The sequence below is a fragment of the Felis catus genome, chromosome D2 (assembly GCF_018350175.1).
Source record: "Felis catus isolate Fca126 chromosome D2, F.catus_Fca126_mat1.0, whole genome shotgun sequence".
NCBI lineage: Eukaryota > Metazoa > Chordata > Mammalia > Carnivora > Felidae > Felis > Felis catus.
The window spans coordinates 83,231,380-83,249,732 of NC_058378.1; the positions used below are offsets into that span (position 1 = coordinate 83,231,380).

General features: G+C 56.2%; 1 protein-coding gene across 8 annotated transcripts in view; it reads left to right on the plus strand.

Moving 5' to 3' along the window:
- The window catches only part of PTPRE (protein tyrosine phosphatase receptor type E), a 163,946-nt gene that overhangs the window by 136,658 nt on the left and 8,935 nt on the right, over nucleotides 1–18,353 (plus strand). For 7 of the 8 annotated variants that reach the window (XM_023241091.2, XM_023241090.2, XM_045040834.1 and 4 more), the window contains 10 exons: nucleotides 452–528; nucleotides 1,429–1,465; nucleotides 3,241–3,338; nucleotides 7,168–7,287; nucleotides 8,501–8,664; nucleotides 12,575–12,710; nucleotides 13,033–13,182; nucleotides 13,514–13,607; nucleotides 14,881–14,957; nucleotides 15,817–15,951. In XM_023241091.2, coding sequence (XP_023096859.1) covers nucleotides 452–528; nucleotides 1,429–1,465; nucleotides 3,241–3,338; nucleotides 7,168–7,287; nucleotides 8,501–8,664; nucleotides 12,575–12,710; nucleotides 13,033–13,182; nucleotides 13,514–13,607; nucleotides 14,881–14,957; nucleotides 15,817–15,951 — 1,088 coding nt within the window. The remainder of the gene's footprint in view (nucleotides 1–451; nucleotides 529–1,428; nucleotides 1,466–3,240; nucleotides 3,339–7,167; nucleotides 7,288–8,500; nucleotides 8,665–12,574; nucleotides 12,711–13,032; nucleotides 13,183–13,513; nucleotides 13,608–14,880; nucleotides 14,958–15,816; nucleotides 15,952–18,353) is intronic. The other variant, XM_023241088.2, reaches the window with a different exon arrangement.

Consider the following 18,353-nt stretch of genomic DNA (forward strand, 5'->3'; position numbering starts at 1 on the left):
AGCCCTTCCGTCCGGGGCTCTCCTCAGTGCGCAAGGGCCTTGTTAAGACGGGGGCCCAGCTGGGGTTTCGGAGAATATGGTGATCTCACTGCGGGGCCCCAGCACGTGCTGCTGTGCTGTTTCTATGTGAGGCCCAGCAGCCCCCACTCCTGGACGCTGAAATTCATGCCTCTGCTGTCAGCCCACAGGTCTTACCGGACACCTGGTTAGGGCCGGGCACTGTCCTCCGTGCTGAGATGCAGTGCTCATTCAGTGAAACAGGTGTATTCCCATCCTCATGACACAGAGGGTCTCATGAGGACATTGAAAAGGACGCATCCTCTGTCCCGGTGATCGCCACGCAAGACCCGGTCGTGTCAGGTGCCGTGTGTAATGCTGTAGATGGAAGAAACGTATGGCAGGTGTCATTTCCTTATCCTGATATCATGGTTTTTTGCTTTCTTCTAAACAGATGATCATTCCAGGGTGATTCTGAGCCAAGTGGATGGAGCCCCCTGTTCAGACTATATTAATGCTTCGTACATAGATGTAAGTCTGCCGTTTTCCTGTCCCCGGCCCGGCCGGATGCACACACCTGCACCATTTGGGGACTCAGTGTGAATCGTGACTTTCCTCTCTGGGGCCGGGTCACAACCTTCCTGGGCAGCTTGGCCACAGCACAGAGCGCACAGAGTCGCCCGGGGCTTTTGAATTAGCATCTGTCCGGGGATTCATTTTCAAGAAACAGATAAGCACAAACATGTTTGTTACAGCATTCGTTCTGTTACTGACCAAATAGGACAAGAGGGATCAGTTAAACAAACTATGGTAAAACCATAATGCAATGGATTAAGAATTCATTTTAATTGGGGCGCCCGGGCGGCTCAGTCGGTTAAGCACCCGAATTCGGCTCCAGTCATGATGTAACAGTTCGTGAGTTCGAGCCCCGCCTCCAGCTCTGTGCTGACAGCTCAGAGCCTGGAGGCTGCTTCAGATTCTGGGTCTCTCTCTTCTCTCTGCCCCTCCCCAGGTCACAGTCTATCTCTCTCCCTCTCTCTGTCTCTCTCTGTCTCTCTCTCTCTCTCAAAAATAAACATAAAAAAGATTTAAGCGTTCACCTTAAGTGAACCTTAAAATATCGGTTAATATAAATTATAAAATTATCGTAAAATACAACATAGGAGAATTTGCACTTACCAGTTAAAAGTATCTGAACGTGTGTCTGCTTGTGTGTGTGCGTGTGCGAATGGGAAAGTATTCACAGGAAAAATCTACGGCGGGGCCAACAAAAGTAACACTGGCTCCGAAAGGACTAGTGAGTTTTCTTCTTCTTTCTGTGTGTTTTCCAACTTTCTCGTGGTTGATACGCGTTACTTTCCAAACAACAACGGCAAACGCCTTCAGCCAAGAAAACAAGGAAGAATTACAAACCTGATTTTATGTTTCTAGGGTTACAAGGAGAAGAATAAATTCATAGCGGCTCAAGGTAAGCTTCTTGCTGTTCTTTTCAGAACGGGATTTTGGTAACATGACGTGGGAGGCTACCTGGTCCTTATCTGCTGCCAGGAATCCCGAGGCTTCCCCAGGGCTTCCTGTACCGCCCCGTCGGTGTTGCCTGTTTGCAGTCTGTCCAAGCTGTCCCTGAGCACGGGCCACGCAGGGGTGTCCCGAATCTCACAGAGCCTTGCGATTCGAGGCTGGCGCTCCATTGACCCCGAGTGTCAGCATGTCCTGGGAGCTGCTCAGACGTGCTACGTTCACACCTGCCTCTCAGCAAGCCTTCTCGGGTCATTCTGTGCCTTCGTTCGCAAAGCTCTGCCCCCACGAGATGATGAAGCGTGTCGTACAAACAGAGCTTCAAAAGAACAGACGAGTTGGAGCCCCTGAGAGCCCAGGTCCCCCTTCCGCGGTCGGGCAGCCAGGGGAGGGTGTCATCACTTATAAGTGTAGGTGTAGCCGGCACGTTGGACGTACATCCACGCAAAGCATGCGTGTAGACAGACAGACAGACAGACAGACACATGCCTGTTCCCTCACATCTTGGTGCAAAGACAGGGCACCCAGTAGGTTAACGGTTATCATTTGAACGTGCTGATTCTTTCATTAGACAACCCTGAACCTCTCTCAGCTGGCCGAGCTCGGGTGTGGCTCCCAGTTGTGGTTGTTTCCAGGCGGGTGGGGAAGGGAGGGAGTCGCTTATCAGATCAAGGCCTTAACCCCCAGGGCGCCTCGCACGCGCCCTTCAGCTCGCACACGATCCACTTTGCACGGACGAGGTCTGACCTACCATCCGTCAGCCCAGAGGTGGCTGGGGACGTGGAGCCCACAGCGGCTTTCGTGGGCTTCCTCCCTCGCAGGCGACAGTCTTTCCGACAACAGGTCCCCAAATTCAGCGCACGTCGGAATCACTTGAGAGCTTATTAAAAATGTACATTTCTTAGGAAATAGGGAAGCACACAGACGCATACACCCAGAGTGCAGCGTCAGAGAACCCGACAGACATCAGCTGACACAGATAGAGGAGTCTCTCTCCCGTAAGAAGGGGGGGCAGCCCGGGGCCCAGGCAGTGGCTCAAAGGAGAGGGACCTCTTGATCTTCCTGCTCCACCCTCGGTGGCATGTCACTGCCTCCCTCGGGGTCACAAAATGGCTGCGTCTCCAGGCACTGTGTCTGCATTCAGGCAGGAAGGAGGGCGAAGGGCAGAGGACTTTCTTCTGGGGACGCTTTGTCTTTGGTTCAGACCGCTCCCCAGGAACCTCAGCCCACACCCCGCTGGACGGCACTGAATCATCGCCAGCTGCGAGGGCAGCTGAGAGATGAGGGAAGGGGGTTAGGCGTGGAGGGTGAGTGGGTCGGCCCGCAGCCCGTCTGCGTCTCTGTCTGCGTCTGTCTGTCGTGCACACACAGACCCTCGTGCAGTTCTGGAGCGGGTGCTGGCGTGCCGAGGCTTTGAGGGGCCCCCTGAGCGGCCGCGCGGCACTCTGGACAGGCAGGCTCAGACCCCAGCCTCATCTGAATACCCGAGATTGCCTGTGAATGGGGTCACCCCCTGGACGCTGCTGTGTGCCTCCCCAAGGACATCCCAGCCCCGGGGGTGGCCAGGGGTGTGGGCGGTGGGGCGGGGAGGCAGCGCCCCTTCCCCGGTGGGCCAGCCGGCCCTTCTGTGCCTGGGAGGAGCCCGGTCCCAGGGCCCCAAGCCCAGGGTGACAGGGGCCAGAGACCCTCTTCGGGTCTGACTTTGGGCTCCTCCTCTGCATACAGGCCCTAAACAGGAGACAGTTAATGACTTCTGGAGAATGATCTGGGAACAGAAGTCTGCAACCATTGTCATGTTGACGAACCTGAAAGAAAGGAAGGAGGTGAGCCCAGCCTTCTGACTCACAGACTCTACTCTTTAAGCTTCTGGGGCTTGGCTGGGGGTGTGCTCACCACATCCTTTTCCTATCCCTCTCCCTTCTTATCGCTGCAGAAGAAGACGAAAAAAAAAAAAAAAACACGAGGGGCTCACAGCATTTTTATCGCGAAACAAATATTCTGTGTTCCAAGCATCTCACTGCTCTAGACGGCGACACGCAAATGTCACAGGGTTAGTTCTTTCTTCAGCCGAGAGCCCCCCACCCCAGCCCCAGCCTGGCTGCTCTCCGGTGCCGGCCGTGTGCGGCTCAGCACTCAGAGGCTCAGCGTGCTGGGCATGCGCTCCGGTGGGCCTCGGCCGACCAATAAAGGTGGATTTCCTGCTTATTATCCAGACTAGAGAACTGTATTTGAAACACAAGGTGCATTGAAGGAATGTGGATTTAATCAGCTACTTCTAATTTAAAACGTAATGCACGGACACCGGAGGAACTTGAACCCTCTATAAAGAGGGTCAAGCGGATCCACGTCCTAAGGGGACAGATACTCCTCCCGGTCTGCTCTGCGGGACAGGCGGCCGCAGGGGAGTGTGCAGGGGGCAGCACACAAACCCCGCCTCCTGTGATTTGAGTGCCGCTGGGAGGGGCAGGCGCCAAACAGAAGGCAAATAAACATAAACTGTGTCAGGAGGTGACATAAAAAATAACGGAGAGTAAAGGGCTGATGAGCAGGGAGGGCCAAGTGAGCCAGGCAGACAAGGACTTAGGGGCCTGGGCCTGGGGCACTGGGGGGGCGGGGCTTCAGGGGCTGCGGCTGGGGCACTGGGAGGGGGCGGGGCATCTGGGGCACTGGGAAGGGGCGGGACATCTGGGGCTGGGGCACTGGGGGGGCGGGGCTTCAGGGGCTGCGGCTGGGGCACTGGGGAAGGGGGGTGGGGCACGTGGAGCCATTCTCCTGCCTTCCAGCCATTGACTTTTTACCTAAGGGGCACAGACCCGTATTGCATAAGGCAGAGCAAGGTGTGATGGTGGTTTTCTAGAGCAGGAAGGAGGGGACCCCAGAGGGAGGAGCAGTCCCTCTTGGGTGTAGGTCAGGGTGGGGGCAGGAGTGGCACCATGTCTGAAAGGCTGGAGGGAACTTGACCAAATCCAGCCCGAGAGAGGCTCCGGGGGCAGGGTGAGGTGATCATAAAGCCAGGAGTACTCGGCTGGGCTCGCACCTCGAGTGTCCCCAGAACCGCTGGCAATGGGTCAGGGAACTGGGCTGGGGTCTCGGGCTGGGGTCTTTGGTGACAGACTGAAGCAGGCGGCCCAGTGAGGGTTTCTCTGCCGAAAGCAGGGCCTGGGTTTTCAGAAGTGAGTTTTCACCAGCATGAAAGAATCGCAGGCTAGAAGGAGGCTTGCCAGACAGGGGGTCGCTGTTCTAGCATGTTCCAGCTTGAGGCCCAGAACAAGGTGGGGCTGGCCGGGGGCGAGGAAGGCTCTGTGTGGTGGGAGACATCTGTCCTCCTGGTCCCTGTCTGGGCCTGCCGTGTCCCCACGCGGTGCTGGTCTCCACCCTGGCCCTGTCATCGCACACTGGCAGGGGACCCCCAGGCAGCTGGGCTCAGGGGAAGGGGAAGGGGAAGGGCTGCCCCCCAGGATGGAAGTAGGCGGCCTGCTGGGGCAGCTCAGCTGAGGCCCTAGGCAGACACTGGCCCTCAGGCAGAGTCCTCCCCTCCCCCCCCCCCCCCCCCCCCCCCCGTGCCACCATCACTGGTTTGCCTTCTGCCTTCCAAAAAGCACAGGAAAAAGCCTCCAGTCACTGTTTCCGGTTGAGTAGGATGGAGTTTTTGTTTTGTTACCAGGGCGGTTGGGACAGAGCTGGAGAGGGTCACTCTCATGGGGCGAATCCTGTCCTGTGGATGGAAAGAGTGACAGGAGACGGCGGGGGGGGGGGGGGGGTTCCAGGCAGGAGCCCTGAACCCTTCCCACACTCTCAGCAGATGCCTTGGCAGGACCCGGCCCCCAAAGCTTCGCGGGGAGCCCCGGGTCCCCTGGGACCCGTGGCCCCACTGCTGCCACTTGCAAGGGGGTGGGGGAGGGGGCTTGTTTACACACATGCGACCCAGGGAGACTCAGACACCCCCCCTCTGCACCCCCCTCCCCCCGCCCGCCGTCATGTTACTCGACATTTATCTCTGATCTTTCTCTGAAGCCTCCTACTGGATTTTTCCATTTTTGTGACTCAGAGCCGGCCTCTTCTGTATCTTGATTTTGACCGTTTCAGATGAGACCATTTCTCAGTAGAGTTCCCTTTTCTTAAGTGCTTACCCTTCTCTTATTGTCTCCCGACTTCAACATCTTGGCTGAACGTTGTGAAATGCGGTTGCCCTGACATCTCGTGATCTGACTGGAGGGAGGGCACCTTGGGCGTCGGGTGAGACCAGAGGTCAGATGTCCACACCCACAGCCCTGTGGGGGCCTCGGAACCAGCCCTCAGGCCCCGGGCCAGAGTCTTTCAAGGGGAGAATCTCAGGAGGTCCTGGAGGGTCCCCAGGAAGCCAGGACTGGCCCAGATTAGCACTTTGGGGTAACTGCTTCTCCTAAGGCACCTCAGAGATGCCCTGGAGTAGGGAGGGGAAGTTGTCCTACAGTGTCGTAATATAAATGCTGGGCCTGGTAAGTGCCAGGCTGCCTTTTTTCATAAGACTATTAATCCTCGTGACTTATTAGCTGTGCCACTCGTGGGCAGCTTCCAGAATAAACTGTCTGATGTTTATTTTTGAGAAAGAGAAAGAGATAGAGTGTGAGTGGGGGAGGGGCAGAGAGAGAGACACACACACAGAATCCGAAGCAGGCTCCAGGCTCTGAGCTGTCGGCCCAGAGCCCGACGCGGGGCTCGAACCCACGAACCGTGCGATCATGCCCTGAGCCGAGGTCGGATGTCTCACTGACTGAGCCTCCCAGGCACCCTGTCTGTCCGACGTTTAGAAGGCTTGTTGAGCACATCTGGGCCCCCATAGGTGGGTCCTCACACACTCCTGCGCCCCGTGTTCACGGAAGACTGTTGCCCTTTAGGCCTCTTGCGCTCTGTCCCCGGATGGAGCCATTTGTAGCTCCGAGGGAGGGAAGGTAGAGGTGGGGCTCTGCGTGGCGGGGTGCCCGTCCTCTGCAGATTTCTGCATCTGCCTTGTCCTAGGCGGAGATAAGTGGGGGGCGTTAAGCTGACCCCTCTTCCGCGGTGGGCTGGCCAGCTTTGTCCTCCGTGAGCCGAAGGACACCCTGCTGGGTCCAGTGGGAAGCGTTTGGGGACACGCCGTCCTCCCGTGAGGCCCAGCCTCTGTTGGTGTCGAAAGCAGACAGGGGCCCAGGTAGAGGCTCAGGGCTGTTTTGTGGCCTCAGTCTCCCAGCTTCCACACCTCCTAGTGCTCTTTCCCAGCGCTCCGGAACTGTCTGAGGGAACCTGGTGTGTGTGAGGAGGCCCTGTGTTGATGGGGGGGTGGGGGGTTGAGGGCGCTGACGTGCCTGAAGGGCACACACAGACTTATTAACTGTTTCTTAAGGTTTATTTATTTATTTTGACAGCGAGAGAGAGAGAGTGCATGTGCATGAGCAGGGGAGGGGCAGAGAGAGAGAGAGAGCATGTACACGGGCCTGCGTGAACGGGGAAGGGGCAGAGAGAGAGAGAGGGAGAGAGAGAGTCCCAAGCAGGCTCCTCGCACAGAGGCCAACACAGAGCTCGATTCCACAAACCGTGACATGACCTGAGCCGAAACCAAGAGTCAGACGCTCAACTGCCTGAGCCACCCGGGCGCTCCAGACCTATTTCTTTCTCTTCAACTGTCCCACGTAGGAGAAATGCTATCAGTACTGGCCGGACCAGGGATGCTGGACCTACGGAAACATCCGTGTGTGCGTGGAGGACTGTGTGGTTCTGGTCGACTACACCATCCGGAAGTTCTGCATACAGTCGGTAAGTGTTCTGAGTTACCAACTTTCTGGAAAGGCAACCTTTCGAGAGAGCAGGGCAAGAATAAATACACGTGTCATTATTTTTAGCATGAAGAGCCTCACCCCCACCACAGCCTCCCTGCAGTGTTGGAGCAGCTCTGGCCGAGGGGGGGCTGAGTCGGGAGGAAGTGCGGGGGTGGGGGTGGGGGCGGGTTTGGGCTTTCGTGGACTGAGGTCGGGTCTGCAGGGGAGGAGACAGGCGCACCCCTAGTCTTCAGACAGCTCTGGATGCTCGTGGGCCTCAGTCACTGTTTTGGGTGGAAGAAGGCGGGTCACTTGCATGGGGGCACGGGGTTTGGGGTCCCCCACTCAGTCGCATGATGTCATGTCACACACTGAAGTGATGAAGTGAGGTTTTTTTTTTAACAGTCTCAAAAGTTGATCTGTCACCTGCTCAGTGTTTTTTGCCTTTATTTCCTACTTGTCCCTACTCCATCCCTGCCTAGAAAAATGTAAGGCACAGACGCCTGTGGACAAAGCAGATGAAATAGAGATTTAAGATATATGAAAGCCAGAAGATCATGCAATCAGGAGTCAAAGGTGGAGGGATTGGCATAGTCAGATGGCAGAGTAGGAGTCTGAGGTTCCTAGAAGCCACAGCAAAGAAGGGAAGAGGATGAGCTTGATGGTGATGGTGTTTGCTCTCCCCTGCTTGTGTCCCTCCCGGACACACTGACACGCGCGCACACACACACACACACACACACACACAGGCACTTCCACATACACCATCCAGCCTTCCATGATCCGGCCAGAGAACCGCACCCATGGGCCTTTGGTGGGGAGGAAGCCTGAGAGGCTCTGAGCGGGGCTGGTGGGGTGGGGTCTCCCGTAACGGGCCAGCCACATCTTTCCCCTCAATCTTGAGCCTCTGGGGAGCGAAAATGTTTGCTGCTGGCAGTTACGCAGGCAGACCCCGATGTGGCCTCCCCGCTCACGAGTGGGGTCTGTGAACTCCAGGGTCAGCTTCAGGGATGCGTCTGGCTGCCGGGGGCCTGGGCCGGGTGCTGTGGGTCCTGCTGTGCGGACCCCTCAAGCAGCCATCATGCTGCCGGTGGACCCATGGCGGCCCGGGGCCTAGATGGCAGGGGTGGAGGCGGCGAGCATCCTCAGGACATGATGCTGGGGGAGGGACGGGTGCTGTTCCCCCACTCACGTGTCCCCCTTCTCCGCAGCAGCTCCCCGATGGCTGCAAAGCCCCGCGGCTGGTCTCCCAGCTGCACTTCACCAGCTGGCCCGACTTTGGAGTGCCTTTCACCCCCATCGGGATGCTGAAGTTCCTGAAGAAAGTGAAGGCCCTCAACCCCGCCCATGCCGGGCCCATAGTGGTCCACTGCAGGTATGTCGGGCCGGGGCCCCCGGAGGACTCACCCTCATGGCTGGGCCGGTCCCAAGGTGGGCAGAAGGACAGGTAGGGGTGTAGTAAAAGCACCCTCCTGCCCACTGTGAACGCAATTACTAGTGACAGCTTGGGGGATCCCTGGGGGTGAGAGCCAGAGGGACATTCAGCCCACTCTGTGACAGCAGGACCCGTCCGTCAGCAGCGTCTGAGGGGGATCCCCAATTCTTAAAACAGACAAAAGCCGAGGGGCCAGGTTGATAGTGCTCCTGGGGCTCTGGCAGGTTCACTGCCCCCGTAGACCCCAGGTCACCTCTGGGGACAGAGATGGAAACCATGCTTCTATGGAGAGCCCCCCCACCCCCAAGTCTTTCTACATGAGTGTGTGAGGCTCAGAGGGGCTGGGGGCCGTGGCCCAGGAACAGCCAATAGTGGCCAGGAGCAGCTGTCCAGGGCGGGGTGTCCCCCCTCCCAGCTGCGATCTCCTGGTCTGCAGTGGGAGGGACAGTCCTGGAGGGGCCCGGGACTCGACTCTGAAGGTGGGCTGACTCCCTCTGGGGCTTATGTCTGCCTGCCCAGCGTGGCCGCTGGTGCAGAAAGTCACGTACGAGAAAAGGCCTCGGACTTCGGGTTGGTTGACTGGCTTGTGCCCTTTCTGCTTTTGAAGACAAAGGCACAGTGGTGAGCAGTGCTCCAGGCCAAACTCCCCATCCTCCCGGTGGGTGCTCAGTTAGAACCTGAAGACAGTTTGGGGGCCAAAGGGGAGACCCCTGTCATCCGGCCAGGGATAGACTCCTGGACCTGCCGCTTGGGAGCTGAGGGACGTTGGAGCATCCGTGCGTCGAGTGAGGTGGCATCCTTGGGATTACACCTGCCGGCCTATGAGCTCCTCCCAGCAGGTGCACTGGAGAGGGGAAGGGGTGGAGGCCCATGCTGTGCGGCCGCAGCTGGGGGTCCCGTCAGCCGCTCCCGTTCTTGCTCAGGCTTCGTGAGACTGAGTCTATGTGCCGCTTCCGCCGAACTCCGGTGTGGCCGGTTCCAAGCATCTGTATCACTGTGTGCAGGTGCCTTTCGTCCCTCGTCCCCTTTGTCCCTTGTCAGTGCCAAGATACTCAGAACGAACCTGGCTCTGACAGCCGAAAACAAATACGATCCCCAGGACGCCCCAGTGAGCAGGGCCCGCCCTCCAGGAGGTGGGAACAAGCCTGGCCGGAGGGGCCATCAGAGATCCAGGGCCCTGCCGTAGCAGGGACGGCTGGTGCTTCCCCAGTAGCCTGTCCCCAGGCCCCGGGGTCCGACGCCCTCAGCCGGAGAAGCCGTGGCAGGGGGTCTCCGCATCCAGGTCCTATTGGCTCTACGAGACCGTTCCTGCCGCTGCGGGCTCCCTGTCTCCCGCTCCCTGTGGTGGTGGCCCCGCCCTGCCCTGGATGGCGGGAGGTAAAGAGACGGCCTCTGTGTCTGGTCGGAGGGCAGCCGCTGGGAGCCGGCTCCGTTCTGCTTTGTCCCCGTCCCTCCAGATCTGTCGTGCTCGTGACATGTCAGCGAATGACCACTGCCCGTTCTCTGCCCCCTTCTCCCTCAACCACAGGTGCCCAGGGCAGGTGCGTCCGCCGTTTGTCTTATTTTCGCGCTGGGCGCCCTCCGTGGCCGTGAGGCTCAGCTCTCGCTCTTGAGCGCCTGGTCGTCTCCCCGCGGTTCTGTGTTCCTTTGGCACAGCTGCTGGGGCTCCCGGGTTCTCCTGTCTCCTGTCACGTTCTGTCTTTGCCACCAGGTTTTTAATGGACAGTAAATGGAAGGAGTGGCGCCCTCCGACTCGGGCTTCCCAAAGGCCCCCTCCTCTCTGGGGGAAGGAATCCTTCCCCTCCTGGGCTGAGGCCCCCTGAGAGGCCGGTGTGGGCAGATGGGCGGTTCTGGGCGCCTGCCTGTTGGCGGTGATGTGGTGGCAGGAATTCGCGCCAGGAGGGCAGGCCTGCCGGAAGCCAGCAGGGTTAGGGAGAAGGCTCACACTGGCTGTCAGCTCCCGAGACCCAGGGTGGACTTGACTCCACCTTCCCACCCCCAAGTTCATTTTCATACAGGATCTCCTCAGCCATGCACGGCCCCCGCCCCGGGGCTCTGACTTCCCGATGGCCATCCTTGCTGACACACTTATCCTCAGCATCTGGTTCTTTTTTTTTTTTTTTTTTAATTTTTTTTTTTCAACGTTTTATTTATTTTTGGGACAGAGAGAGACAGAGCATGAACGGGGGAGGGGCAGAGAGAGAGGGAGACACAGAATCAGAAACAGGCTCCAGGCTCCGAGCCATCAGCCCAGAGCCCGACGCGGGGCTCGAACTCCCGGACCGCGAGATCGTGACCTGGCTGAAGTCGGGCGCTTAACCGACTGCGCCACCCAGGTGCCCCAGCATTTGGTTCTTGATCACTTAATAGGACATTCTGTGCCCGAGTCCCCCTGAGAACAGCGTCCCCACGGAGGTGGCCAGGACGGGTCAGCTGACCTCAGCCTTTCCATGGGGGACCAAGTGGCTTCTCCCACATGTACCCCAGGCCAGGTGGGGGGGGGGTCCTGTAAGCGGCTCAGGGACCCTCACAGCCTTGTAGGGAGTTACTTTGTGGCCTCCCTCTCATACCTGTTGGGTAGTGTCTCACCTGGCCCTGCACCTGATGATTTTCTCTGACTTCATATCTGAGAAAGAACTAAGACTCCCAGAAGACCTCTCACGTTTCACCTGTTCTCCCCACTGAATGAGGTGATCTGCCCAGGGGGACGGTCTTCGCCGCTGTCCTAGCCCCGTTTCGGAGACGAACTGGAGAGAGTGGTGTCTCCCACCCACCCAAAGGGGAAAGTGGGGGACTTGACTCATGAAGTCGTGAGTCTTTTTGTTGAAGAGATTTCTTTCTTTCTTTCTTTCTTTCTTTCTTTCTTTCTTTCTTTCTTCCTTTCTTCTTTCTTTCTTTTTTCTTTTCTTTTCTTTCTTTTTTCTTTTCTTTCTTTCTTTCTTTTTTCTTTTCTTTTCTTTCTTTCTTTTCTTTCTTTCTTTCTTTCTTTTCTCTTTTCTTTCTTCTTTCTTTCTTTCTTTCTTTCTTTCTTTCTTTCTTTCCTTCTTTTCTTTTTTTTAAAGAGGGTAATGCTGCGGGGGCTGGAGGGAGTGGTTCATGCTGCATAGATGAGTCTGGGTCACTGGGGGTTCCTCCTTCAGCAGATGTTGGCTGAGTGCAGCTCTGTGCCCACTGAGTCCTGGGGGCTGGGGAACAAACATGTATGGCCCACTGTCTGGTGGAGATGTACCTAGGACGGCAGGCGGGGGGAGGGTGGGACCGGGATCCCGGCGGCACAAGGAAACCCAAACCCAGGAAGCCAGTGGGGCAGTTTCCTGGCCAGGAGACTGCTCAGCTGTGACCCCGAGGGCCAGCTGGCTTCAGCCAGACGCGGGAGGAGGGCTGGGGCGCCAGAGAGAGACCCAGTGCCTCCCACGAGGGCTGGCCTTGGCTCAAGAGCGCACAGACGTAGCCTGGGGAGCCTCCTTTTTATAACGAACTTGGAAAAGCCATTTCCAGTGTGACGTTGGAAAAAATCCACTTGCACACACAACAAGAAGACGGCATTTGGTAATAGAGGACGATTACAGCCTCACGTGAGACGACTACGACAGATTTTTTCGACATGCCTTTCAACAGTGTCTAGTTATTAGAGGAACAGTGTCAGATAATTTTACGAAGATTGTGGTGCCCTCTGGTGGCCTCCCCGTAGACTTGCTCTTCATTCACCAGGGAAAGGCTCGGTTAAGCGATGGGGTGTGTCTCCCAGTTGAGGGCAGCGTGTCCTTCGGCCCAGGTGCACAGGTCAGCCTTGGCGGGCGGGGAGTGGGTGCCGTGGCTCACGACTCGGCCTCTTTCCTTTCCCCGGCAGTGCCGGCGTGGGCCGGACGGGCACCTTCATAGTGATCGATGCCATGATGGACATGATGCACGCCGAGCACAAGGTCGACGTCTTCGACTTCGTGTCGAGAATCCGCAACCAGCGTCCTCAGATGGTTCAAACAGATGTGAGTAGCCCTCCCCCAGCCCAGCCCCTCGCCCTGGGGAGAGCTGCACAGAGCAAACCCAGACACCTTGGCCACCCCCGGACTGTCGGTGCACGGGTAACAGTGCCTGGCAGGGAGAAGGTGCTCAGTAATGCCCGCTGCCATATGGTCCTCACTCAAGGCCATAAGCGGTCATTGGTAATGGCTGTGCATCTGACTTTTGCTCCCAAACCTCCCTCCTTTGGCAAAGCGTGGAGTTGGTTGCTGCTGAGCTGTGAGCAGTGGCCGAGCCAGTGGTGGCCGGGCACGCTCGAGGGCGCGGGCGCTCTGGGTCTCCCCACAGATGCAGTACACGTTCATCTACCAAGCCTTACTGGAGTACTACCTCTACGGGGACACCGAGCTGGACGTGTCCTCTCTGGAAAACCACCTGCAGACGCTGCACGGCACCGCCACCCACTTCGACAAGATCGGGCTGGAGGAGGAGTTCAGGGTACGTGCGAAGGCGGGCAGCCGGCCAAAGGAGTCCCCTTTCAATCACCCCCCCCCTCTGGCCCGAGCCCGGAACAAGCAGGGTGGCCCTCCCGCCCGTGATGCAGAGGGAAGAATTCTTGGGGGCTTTCAGAGCTGAGCAGGGGCCCGTGTGGGGGAGCGCGTCACGCGTGGGCTCTCATTTCCCAACATTCGGGAAGCGTCCGGGGTCAGAGACGGGCCGTTGTTGCGGGTCAGCAGGTGCCCTGGACAGGGGTGCTGTTCCGGGGTTGAGGGAGTCGCATGGGAGAGTCCGTGTTGCAGCTGTGACCCCGTGTCCTCCTTGACTGCAGAAACTGACAAATGTCCGGATCATGAAGGAGGACATGAGGACGGGCAACCTGCCGGCCAACATGAAGAAGGCCAGAGTCATCCAGATCATTCCGTGTAAGGCAGCCCTGGGGCCGCCCCGTGGGATTGAAACCCCAAGGCAGGACGGGATTGGGGCTGGCACGCTGGGAGAATTCTTTGACTGCCCGCCTCTGTAAGCCAGGATCCAAGGGCAGGACAGCCCCCGGGCCTGGGGTTAAGGGCTCCTGGGGGGCTATGTCAAGGGTAGGTGAGAGAACATCCACCTGTGAAGCAGTGAGCGACCCAGACAGTCCTGTGTGTCAGGCGGGCAGCATCTGATACGAGATGTAGGTGGCAAGACAGAGGGAGGACTTCCTGGAAGCGGAGAGATTTGCTCTGGTCGTGACTCTGGGGCTGCATGGTTCTCATCTCATCCAGTAGTCCCCCGAGCTTGTATATGGAGGAGGGGGCCCTGCTCCAAGCCAGGGGACCTGAAAGGCCTTGGAATGGGCAGGGGTGGAGTTGGGACCCTGGCCTGCCCCGAGGTCCCAGGTAAGGGGGAGAAAGAGGAAGGGGTGCCCATGTTTGTTGAGTGCGGGCAAAGAAACAGACTCCACAGAGATCAGAGGGACCACAGGAAAGGAAGGGAAAGGGTGAAGAGAGAGAGAGAGTACCTCACTGCAGATGTGGACTCAGGGTTCCCGACATGCTTTAGCGGTTGCTGAGAATCAGAAGTGCGTGAAGCCTGGGGCGCCAGGGTGGCTCAGTCGGTTAAGCATCCGGCTTTGGCTCAGGTCGTGACGTCACGGTCCGTGGGTTTGAGCCCCGCGTCGGGCTCTATGCTGACAGCTCGGAGCCTGGAGCCTGCTTCGGATTCTGTGCCTCCCTCTCTCTCTCTCTGCCGCTCCCCTGCTCATGCTTTGTCTCTCTCTCCCTCTCTCTCTCAAAAATAAACAGTAAAAAAAAAAGTTAGAAAAAAAAAAAAGTGCATGAATGCTGGGTGAAGCCTGCTTCGGCCTGAGACACTGGCTTCTGTGCGGCTGCAGCCATAATTCCAGGTCACCTGTCGGGCCACATTCCTTTTACTCCTGAAATGCAGTATTTTTAATGCTCATATTTTGGTATGAATTACATCAATTCATGGCACACGAAAATGATAACTGGGGTAATTTCAGAGCTTTCCTACCAAAACACAATTTCCTGGGCCAATTTAATTAACCTACTTTATAAAGTAAACCTTCCAGGGACTTGACTCGACTTCGCGATTTTATTAACAAGTTTTGTGTTTTGGAAGCTTGTAGCCACAGAGTGAGCTTTGCAAGGCAGGGCGGTGTTTGTGCTGTGACTGAGGGATCATACTGCTTTGCAGATGACTTCAATCGGGTGATCCTTTCCATGAAAAGGGGTCAAGAATACACAGACTACATCAACGCCTCCTTTATCGACGTAAGTATAGCGGCCCCGGCTGTGCTTTGCAAAGATGACTGTGACCTTCATCCGTGATCACAGACTCTTTATTAACTCATTTTCACGATCAGGAAGGAATCCTGAAATCCCAACCGTTTCGTTAGCAGAATTACTTGCTTCTAAAAAACAAAAAACAAAAAACACGAACAATGAACTTTGGAAACAGAGGTAACAGGTGCACTGCTAAGGAATTTGCTTTATGAGGCACGGCGCTTTTTCTTTGACGTCTCTAATACGCACCAGGGTCACACGGGCCCTTGCACGGCTGGCTGTCCTGCAGTCTCTGTGCCCTCCTGTCCATTCCGCGTGGACGGAGCGGTTGTGCGCTCCGGGCTGACTGTCACCGCCTGTCTCCACGCACGGTGCACCGAGCTGAGAAATGGTTGGGGAGGGACGCTGCGGCCACATCTGCGTTAGCACGTCCGTTTGCAGATGAGAAAACGTTGCCAGAGGTCACTTGGGCCGCATGGAGGAACTGGATTTGAATCCACTTCCTCTAAGCCCGCCTCCAGTCCACCACCATGATGCTAACTGAGCCGAAACACAGCAACACACGAGAACAGAGTCACCGGTGCTCTCTCAGATGGCCGGGGCCAGCGTGGCTCATGCCACCCGCTCAGAGGCGACCCCTGGGGCTGCAGAGGAGGTGGCTGGGTCGCAGAGGGAATGGGCATCTCGGGCTGTCGCTGCGTGCAGGTGGTTTGCTGGGGCCCAGCCCGGCCCTGGAAGCCGGAGAACATTTTCCCTGGCCGGGCCCTGGCCTCTCCTGCACCCCGCTGTCCATGGTGGAGCCAGGAGGAAAGGGAGTCAGACTCTAATCTCTGTTCCCCCTTTGAAGGGCTACCGACAGAAGGACTATTTCATCGCCACCCAGGGGCCCCTGGCGCACACGGTGGAGGACTTCTGGCGGATGGTCTGGGAGTGGAAGTGCCACACGGTCGTGATGCTGACGGAGGTCCAGGAGCGAGAGCAGGTCAGGGACGCCCGCCGCCCTGCCCCCTGCGGGGGCCTCCCGAGAACCCACAGCACCCTTGGCGGCCCCCCGCCACCCACAGGTCCCACCCCGTGGCAGCCGTCAGCTGCTGAGGCCACAGGGACTGGGGAGGGAGCCAGGCTGGAGACGAAAGAGGCTCCACTCTTGCTCAGCCGTGACCGCCCACTGGCTTTCGCTCTTAGCCGGCATTTCATTTAACCTATCTTAACTGTTGTCAAGACATAAGGACATAGGCGTTGGTATGTGTGTGCCTTACAGGTGTTGTCCTGGGTGGGCCGAATGGCTCAAATGCTTCCCTTTCCCCAGAGACCCTTCCAGGGCCTTCTTGTGTCTTTTATTGAATGACACAGTAAATACTCGTGAACCCACCGTCCGACTGAAAAGCCAAACCTTACCAGTAATGTACATCTACCTGTATGTTACCCAAGATAGAGCCGCTACCCTGAATCTGTGTTTCCTTTGCTTTCTTGGAAACAGCACATTGATGTACAATTCACATACTATTCAGTTCATCCTTTTAAAGGGTAAAGCTCGGCGATATTTTTTAAATTTTATTTATTGATTTTGAGGGAAAGAGAGCGTGTGTGCACGAGCTGGGGAGGGGCAGAAAGAGAGGGAGAGAGAGAGAGAGAGAACCTTAAGCGACTGTGCACTGTCAGCTCAGAGCCCGACTTGGGGGTCAAACTCTCGAACCATGAGAACCATGACCTCAGCCGAAATCAAGAGTCAGACATTTAACCAACCGAGCCACCCAGGCACCTTGCAGTTTTTAATATACTCACAGCGTTGTGCAACATCACCACTATTTAATTCTAGATCGTTTTTGTCACCCCCAGAGGAAACCCCACACCCAAGAACAGCCACTCCCCACTCCTTCTTCCTCTAGCTTCTGCAACCACCATGAATTTGCCACTTGTGGACATTTCATGAAGATGAGTTCCTACAACATGTCTTGTGTGATCGAGTTCTTTCACTTAGTGTAATGTCTTCAAGGTTTAGCCATGTTGTATCAGGAATAAGCTCTTTTTTTCTTGACAAATAATATTCCATTGTAAGGACAGGCCACATTTTGTGTATCCATTCGTCAGCTGGCGGACATTTGGGTTGTTTCCACTCTTGGGCTGTTACGCATTATGGTGGGAACATTCATGTTCAGGTTCTGACACGGACCTGTGTTTTCACTTCTCTTGGGGAGACACCTAGGGGCCGAATTACTGGGCCATATCATAACTCTGTCGTGCAGACTCATACAGCTTAACATTTTGGAGAACGGCAGACTGCCTGGCACGGCAGCTGCCCCAGTTTGAATTCCCACCGGGAGTGGACAAGGGCTACAGTGACTCCTCATTCTACCAACATTTATTGCCACTGGTCTTTTTAAAGCCACCCTAGTGGATGTGTTCTTTGCTTTTTCCAGAAATCTTTTCGGATCATATACGTGTGTGTCTAAAGCAACTACTGCTTTTGAACTTCATACAAAGGGTATCATTACGGTGCGTGTTCTGCCGGGACTTTCTCCTTCCGCTCAGAATGACGCTTTTGACACTTTCGTACCCTGATGCGTATCGCTGTGGTTCATTCATCGTGATTCTGTTTTGTTCCACTATACAAACTGGACATCCTAAACCCACTTCTCTATCCCTTCTCCCGCTATGGGAATTTGGGATGATGCCACGTTATTGTTTTACACATGGTGCTACCTACCGGTACATTCTCCTTCGTGTCTCATGCTGCACAAGGAAGAGCAGACTCCGGAGGGACATTACGCCACATTGGAGAGCGTGTGACAGTTTGGGTTTCCAAGACACTTCCTCACTGCTTTGCCAAGTGGTTCCGTTTCCCAAAGCGGACACTGGCGGTGTGTGAGAGAGATATTCGATCGACGCCCCTAGTACCGTCGGGCATCCTCGTTTTTGTTGATTGAATACGAGTACCTGTCATCCCTTTGTAGCTTTGATTGGCATCTCTCTGATTCCTGTGAGGTCAAGCCTCGCTTCATATATGTGTAGATGGATGTTTTCCTCTGTGCAAGATGCCTGGCCATGCCTTTCTCCCGTTTTGCTAGTGAGTTGTTGGCTCTTTTTATCTTGACTTACAAGAATTCTTTACATGTTCTTGATACTCACCCTCGGCGGGTTTTACATACCGCAGATGTCTTGTCCCAGTTGATGGCATGTCTTTTCACTCTTTTGAGAGTGTTTGTTGATGGAGTGGAGTTCACTGTGTTGCCATCTGATGTTGCAATCTTCGCGCCGTGGATGGTTAGCTCTGTCGGGGTCTTGCTTAACGAGTCCTTCTGCGCACCTCACAATGGAAAGACATTTTCTTCTAAGGCCTTCACGGTTTTGATTTTAACTTTAAGTATTAACCCATCTGGGTTT